Source organism: Austrofundulus limnaeus, unplaced genomic scaffold (assembly GCF_001266775.1).
Source record: "Austrofundulus limnaeus strain Quisiro unplaced genomic scaffold, Austrofundulus_limnaeus-1.0 Scaffold43, whole genome shotgun sequence".
Classification (NCBI taxonomy): domain Eukaryota; kingdom Metazoa; phylum Chordata; class Actinopteri; order Cyprinodontiformes; family Rivulidae; genus Austrofundulus; species Austrofundulus limnaeus.
This window is the reverse complement of record NW_013952445.1, coordinates 1,373,182-1,380,722: the sequence shown is the minus strand read 5'-3', so window position 1 is coordinate 1,380,722 and position 7,541 is coordinate 1,373,182. Positions and strand designations below refer to the sequence as shown.

At 39.2% G+C, this 7,541-nt stretch overlaps 1 protein-coding gene across 2 annotated transcripts in view; it reads left to right on the top strand.

Annotated features, from left to right (window-relative positions):
* Positions 1 to 7,541, top strand: part of gpam (glycerol-3-phosphate acyltransferase, mitochondrial) — an 18,268-nt gene that overhangs the window by 4,916 nt on the left and 5,811 nt on the right. Inside the window, exons 5-13 of one of the 2 annotated variants that reach the window (XM_014007630.1) lie at positions 70 to 183; positions 334 to 483; positions 577 to 676; positions 808 to 941; positions 1,056 to 1,155; positions 2,829 to 3,041; positions 3,258 to 3,371; positions 3,504 to 3,589; positions 6,840 to 6,952. In XM_014007630.1, coding sequence (XP_013863084.1) covers positions 70 to 183; positions 334 to 483; positions 577 to 676; positions 808 to 941; positions 1,056 to 1,155; positions 2,829 to 3,041; positions 3,258 to 3,371; positions 3,504 to 3,589; positions 6,840 to 6,952 — 1,124 coding nt within the window. Of the gene's footprint in view, positions 1 to 69; positions 184 to 333; positions 484 to 576; positions 677 to 804; positions 942 to 1,055; positions 1,156 to 2,828; positions 3,042 to 3,257; positions 3,372 to 3,503; positions 3,590 to 6,839; positions 6,953 to 7,541 lie in introns of both variants that reach the window. The other variant, XM_014007629.1, reaches the window with a different exon arrangement.

Below are 7,541 nucleotides of genomic sequence, written 5' to 3'. Positions count from 1 at the left end.
TGTGTGTGTGTGTGTGTGTGTGTGTGTGTGTGTGTGTGTGTGTGTGTGTGTGTGTTTATGATCTGGCAGACAGCGGGGCTGGTTGGCACGGAGACTGAGTTATGTGCTGTTTGTTATGGAGAGAGACATCCACAAGGACATGTTCACCAGGAACGTGGTCGACAATGTGCTCAACAGCAGCAGGTTGGACTCAGTGTAACATTTAAGAAACACATTTAAGTGCCCGTTATGGTCCTGTTGGTTACTGTACACCACCCTGCTGTTTTCAGTGGTTGTGTTTATGAGTGTTGAGGATGAGAGCTTGTGTTTGTGCTCTGCTTTTGTCGACGGCAGGATGGAGACGGCCATCTTGACCGTAGCAACAGATTTGGATGCAGCTGCGAGCCGGCCCGTTCAGGAACACAAGTCTGTCAGCAAAGTGAAGCAGAAAGCCAGAGCGTTCCTTCAAGAGATGGTGGCCAACATTTCACCAGCTTTTATCAGGTATCAACATTTTTCACTTAATTAAAGCACATCAACTCCAGCCTTTACTGTAGAAAGCAAACATGGTGCTCTCCACCTTCATTGTGTGTCCAGGCTAACAGGGTGGGTCCTTCTGAGACTGTTTAATGGCTTCTTCTGGAGCATCCAGATCCATAAAGGACAGCTGGAAATGGTCAAAAAAGCTGCCTCAGAGGTCTGTAACGACATTCTTAAAACAACAGACTAAACTGCCACGTTTTGATTTGCTGCTCTAAAAAAAAAACAAACCCAACCTATAATTTCCAAGTGTGTGTTTAAGTTCAATTGTTGTTTTCTTTGCAGCAGAATGTACCCATGGTCTTCCTCCCTGTGCACAAATCCCACATTGACTACCTGCTCATCACGCTGATCCTGTTCTGCCATAACATCAAAGCCCCCCACATCGCTGCTGGAAACAACCTCAGCATCCCCATCCTCAGGTAAAACCTCACAAAGTAAAATTTAAACCAGCGTACAAGTGGATCTCTGCTCTCCCAGTGTCAAAAGATCAGTTTGGTACAAGAAGACTTTCTTATTTTCTTTTTTCTTTTCAGCACTGTGATCCGTAAACTCGGGGGATTCTTCATACGGAGGAGAATGGAGGAGACGGGGGATGGCAAGAAAGATATTTTGTACCGATCTCTTCTGCAGGCAGTAAGAGACAGTTTTATCTTTTGACACTAAAAGCTGGTCCTGTTTGGATTTTTCTTCCCTCTCTCTCTCTGCTTGTTGTCAGTCTGGAGGGACGAGAGACTTAAAAGTCTTTGTTATATCATCTTCACTTAATAATAATAATGTTTACTTTATTCATCTCCAATGGGGAAATTTGCTCTCTGCATTTTCCCCATCACTCATAGAGGGCTGCCATCTTAAATTGCCTGTGACATCAAATTTTTATAATAAATATGAATGTATTTTTGGAAAAATAACCTTGATAACATATTGTAAAAAAGATTTCATGCAGCCAAGATGAACAGTTGTTGAGATATTTACATGTGAAGAAACAGGAAGTGATGTCAAAGGGGAATGTCTGAATGTAAACAGAGCGTTGCTAAAACGGCTAACAACACAGACTGTAGAGATGAATCTGATGTTTCTTTAGATTATTTTAATCACTATCATAGAGAGATGAGAAAAGGTCATGTAGTTCAAATAACATCGTTTCAATAAACAAAACCCAGGGAGTTTTCTTTCTCAAAGAGAAAGTCACTTCCTGTTTCACTTTAGCTGAGCCAAATTCAAAAGAAAATATGCTAAATATGTGACATAACAGGTAAAATGATGTGTTTTATGCCCAGTTTCTTAAATATAAATATATTTTATAAAAATATAAATATATTTCCTTTGACTTCATCCCTGGGTCCTCTCAGTTGGAGCGTCATGGGCAGAGTCGCGCACCCTCTGACTTTCAGTGCCTTTGTCGCCATCTGCTCTAATTTAAGGATAGGCTTTCAGGGATGACCTGATCAGTTTACATGTGACTGCTGGAGGATCTAGGGGTAAAACTGTAGAAAGATGCTAATTTAATCTGTCTGCTGTTTCACAGATGTTTTAAAGTTTAGAGACTTTAAACAAWGTTTTTATGTCGCCAATTAAAATTCAAACAAACTCTTATTTTTTTTTAGTCCACGTGGGGTTTCAAATTACTGATATATCCTTAAATAATGAAGGCAACACAAGACCGTGCAGTGCCACAGAGCCGACTTTTTATTTCTGTGCCCGAGATAAGCGTTATCAGCCAGACACATGAGCCGCTGCTTGAAATGAGCCACAGTTTATCCATCACGCAGCTTTGTTTTACTGTACAGTGGACAAACAGAGCGTTTGAGCAAAGGCAAAGAAGTAGTTTTATCAGTCAGAAGATAAGATAAGCTGTGTTGTTTCTGGMAATTTAGTGAGAGAAACTCCAAAAGCAGAAACAAATCGATACAATAAAAAGGATCCTTTAGAACTGGAAGTTCATTCTTTCTGWGGTTTGAATTGAGTCCCATGATCTGTAGTATATTTCAGGAAAGACATTCACTTCCTAAAGTGTCTGCATACCAAGAGACAGCTGTGTACATTTTGTACCCGGGGGTATCATTACCCAGCATGGCTACCTGCACGTGCCTGAGCCCTTGCAAAGTGCAGCGGGGTCAAAGTGTTGGATATCAGCTCTTATTTTTAACCTTTACTCTCACATCAGTTCAAACTTTAACCTAGAGTCCATTTGGTGTTTTTCTTTTTTTATTTTAAAAGTCAAATAATTTCACCCCAAAGCGTTTCAAACCATTTCTGCTTCACCTTTGTCTGACGTGAACCGTTTGTCTGCTTTGAACCTCCTCCAGTACACAGAGGAGTTGATGCGTCAGCAGCAGTTTTTGGAGGTCTTTCTGGAGGGCACCCGCTCCCGCAGCGGGAAGCCATTCCCGGCACGTGCAGGCATGCTGTCCATCGTGGTGGACACGCTGTACTCGGGGGCCATCGGGGACGTGCTGGTGGTACCAGTTGGCATCTCGTACGACCGCATCATTGAGGGAAACTACAATAGCGAGCAGCTGGTAAGCACTAAGAAAACATCTGKTTTGTATTTTTGCTTTAGCAACTTTTTTTTTCTTAAAACACATACACAAAAAATACTTTTTTTAAAAATCTGGTAAAACAATTAAGTTTTCTATTGTCAGTATAACTGTATAATAAGTAAACACTTTTTATAATATTGACTAAAATGCCAAATAAGAGTCTAAACTTGAGCTCTGTCTCTTTCTGGCCYTTAGGGCAAACCCAAGAAGAATGAGAGTTGGTGGGGAATAGCGTGTGGAGTGTTCAGGATGCTGAGGAAGAACTACGGCTGTGTCCGAGTTGATTTCAACCAGCCTTTCTCCCTAAAGGTGACGATCACAAATCTTGATCAGCCAACTGAGGACAATGATCTTGATTTAATACTTCAAGGCTTTGAAAAAGTTTGAAAGATGTTAAAAATYCGTGGCGAGCTCAAAGTGACATTTTCGTGTCGTGTGCAGGAGTACTTGGACAGTCAAAGAAGTCGTCACATTCCGCCGCCAGTGTCTCTGGAAAACGCCTTGCTGCCCATCATTATTTCTGCACAGTGAGTGCTCACACAAACACACACTTTCCATTCTCACAATGYGTGTTGTCTTCATCTGTCCAGTGTTTTTGCACAAACCAGATGTCCCTCAGCGTTAGTTGGAACAACTTTGATGTCCAAACTCGGTTTCTTCTTCCTGCTGCCTCACAGCACGTGTCTGTTGTTTGACATCTGATATCAGCCCTCAACTTTCCACTCGCAGAGGTTACTTCAGTCCAGAGCTGTTGGTTTTTTTAATAAAACTAAGGCCGGTTGTTGAATATGTTCATAAGGAACAGCTGCAGTCTCTCGCAGAGAGGCTGAGGTCAAACATTCAGACCCTGTCCTAAAAGAGTTGGTAAAAAAAAACCAGAACTTCTTTGTAAAGAAAAGACAAGTTAACGCTCGTATCCCTCATTTTATTTATTTATTTATTTTTTTCATTCCTTGAGTGTGATATTTTACTGAAGCAAGTCAAAAATGAACAAAAGCAGCTTTAGAAAAAGGAGAATAAATTTCATAATGAAATGTGGTTACATAAACTCAAACTCTGATTTGTGCTCAGAGCAGATTATAGCATTTTTAAAACAATATATACCTTTATTTTTTAATGTAACGTTTCCTCTTAATTATGCAAAAGTGGCAGGATGAATCAAACATATAAGAGGCCCGTGCTAACCAGATGCAGCAGTAGTAAATTACATGGTTTAGATTTTTGTCTTAAAGGGGACCTATTATGCAAAATTCACTTTTTAAAGGTATTTTTTTACTCAACTTCGGGTATGTACTTCTTAAAAAAACAGTCCTAGGACCAAAGAAATGCACCCAGGGGCATATTTACTGTAAGTAAATGTATTTTTAATGTATATTAATGACAAGTTTTATACTTGCGTCATTTTTTGATGTCACAAGCCGTACGTCAACCCACCGGAACCTGCGTTCAGCCCCTTACCTAGCAACCCCCGGGTGAGGCTCCACCTCCTCAGTATGAAAAGCCATCATAGTTGTTGTTGTGCAATACGCAGCTCATTTCACAACAAGCCTCCAATAGAGCAATGGGTAGAGTGTTGGACCAGAGAATGGGTGACCAGGGTTTGAGACACAATTTAATTATTTATTTTCGTTCGTCATGAACACATTTTCTCATGTACCTCCATTGTTTAGCTTATTAAAGCCTTGTTAAAGCCTATTTGTTCGAGTTTCTGAGGTATTTTGACCGCTGCTGCTCCCTGCTCTGGTAACAGCATGCAGAGTGAGCGCAGAGCAGTGGAGGAGGAGAAAAAAAAAAAGAAGCTGCGACCACGACTCTGGCTCTGGGTCTCTCCTATGGTTGAACAACGGAGCTTCTGCTATTATTWGYCATGCTAACGTAAACGCTGGCTTTGGAGGGCGGAGTTAATGTCAACAGATTTTTGGAGGGCGTTACCAACAGAGCTCATTAACATAAACAGCTCTTCTGAACGGAAGTCAGAGCAGGCAGAACTAGAAAATGGGAAATTTTATTTTCTGAGATTTATTTAATGCATTAAATTGAATGAACATGGTCTGGATAGCCCACAGACATACCATAAACATTTCTAGGACCCATAATTGGTCTCCTTTAATTCTATCAAATCATTTAATTTACGTAGATGGTTACTGCCTGAGCAACAAGCTGGTACAGTTGTGAAACAGGATGTGGTACTTTTCTACTTCCGGTTTACAACCTGTGAGCACTGAAATAATGAATCATTCTGTAAAAATCTAAATGCGTGCCCTGTCCTGAAAAAATAACTACTCCTCATTGTGTAATGAAGCAAGAATGCCTGGAGAAAGATTCAAGAAGAGGCACAGTAATATGTACGTGCACTGATCTTAAAAAAGGGGCAAAATAGAATCCCTGTAATCAATCAAACGTTATTGGCAGACTTTATGTCCATATATACATAAAAATAAAACAATAAAGAAGATACAAAAGTTCATTAAAAAATAAATAAAAGTATATAAGTGTAGTATATATAATCAGGCAGTATCTTGTTTTTTTAGCTCCTTCGGTGAAAAATAGTCTCAGAAATCTGTCTGTTCTTTGTCTTTTGACTCTCGTTGTAAAACGTTAGTTCATAACTGTTTTTATCCTGATGCATCTCAGTAATCCAGGTAAAAAATCAAACTGTAACTGTTTTTATCATTTAAGGAATATCTCAAAGCTGAAATTGTTTGTGTCACAGAAGGAACTAGAGGTGGTTGTTCACGCTTTTATTTCTTCTTGTTCAGATTACTGTAACAGCCTTTTTAAGTGTCTAAGCAAATCCTCTGTTGCTTGGCTTCAGTCTGTGCAGAACGCTGCAGTGAGGTTTTTAACAAAAACAAACAGGAGAGCCCACATTACACCTGTTTTAGCCTCTCTGCACTGACTCTCTGTGACTTTCAGGAGTCATTTTTAAATTTTGGTTTTAACATTTAGAACACTTCATGATCAGGTTCCCAAATACATATGGGACCTTCTGAAACCTCTCTGTCCATCCAGGACTTTGAGGTCTTCAAATGAAATGCTGCTGGTGGTCCCTTGAACCCGTTACAAAACCTGAGGAGACAAAGATTTTCAGTTGGTGGTCCAGACATTCTGGAACACTCTCCCTCTGTCCCTTCGCTGCTCAGATTCTCCTGACTTTTAAGAAACATCTTAAGACGTTTTTATTCAGACAGGCTTTTAATTAAGTTTTGTTTTCTGTTTTTATTGTTCTTTATTATATTTGTGACCTGTTTTTATTGCTTTTAGTTATTTTGCTCTCTGTTAAGAACTTTGTGATGTTTGTCTGTGAAAGGTGCTTTATAAATAAAGTTTACTTACTTACTAAAATGCTAGAAGGAAATGAAACACAACCCTATCATTAGATGGTGTTATAACTGTTTTTGGAATATGTTTACTCTTATTAATATTCAAGACATTGATCTGTTTTTTTCTGTCAGTCGTGTTTGCTGGTAACAATAACTTTGATTTTTTTTTTTTAGTATTGTAGTCTTTATGATGTCTCACTGTTATATTTTTTGTGCACACTATGCATTTTCTCAACTACAAACGTGYTTATGGGTTTTATGTTTTGCAACATTTATCATCTTTCTTTTTAGCATATATTTTAAAAAAATTAAGGATATTTAAACTCTACTTGATTTTAATAAAAGCTTCATATTTGACCTCTCTTATTTAGAAATAAATGAGGATCATGCCTGGCAAAATAATCTGGCATATTGTGCAGACCATAATAGAATCTTAACTTTGTTTCTTTTTCAGGCCTGATGGTCGGTTGTTTGAAGGACAGGAAGAGGAGCAGATGGAAAGAGAGCTTCCTGCTGAGATCTTCAGACGACAAGTTATCAACAACTTAGCTACACACGTTCTCTTCAGTAAGAAACTCACAACCTCACAGTCAGAAGATTTGTTGGACCCTTATAGAGAACCATTGACAGTCAGTCTCACTAAGTCTTTTTTTGTTGCTCACACAAGGCGTTTTTGTTCTATAAATCTAAATGTTGCTTTCTACAAACACAAGTCTCTAAACGATCCCCTGGTTACCAGTGCACCTGTTTCCAAAGAGAGCACCTTTGAAATCCAAGCCTTCATCCTCTCTCCAWTAATTGAAATCCAACACAACACATCGCAGCATCAACCCGTCTGTTTTACACCACCTAAGGTGCTTTGCCCTAAAGTAACACCACAGAAACCAGTTCTCCTCACCATTCAGCTGCATACTCCTGCACCCTTCTTTCTTTTTTTTAAGTGTTCAGCCAATGAGGGAGCTCTCAGCTGGATGGCATGTTGTTTTCAGCCAATAGGGAGGAGGAAGGAGAGAAATGAGGAAAAAATGCAGTACCAGCAGCTATGAATGAGCTGTACTTTAGTAACCTTTGCACTGAAACGAACACATTATTCTTTAATTTATGTAACGTGTTATCAATAAATTATTATTATTATTATTATTATTATTATTATTAT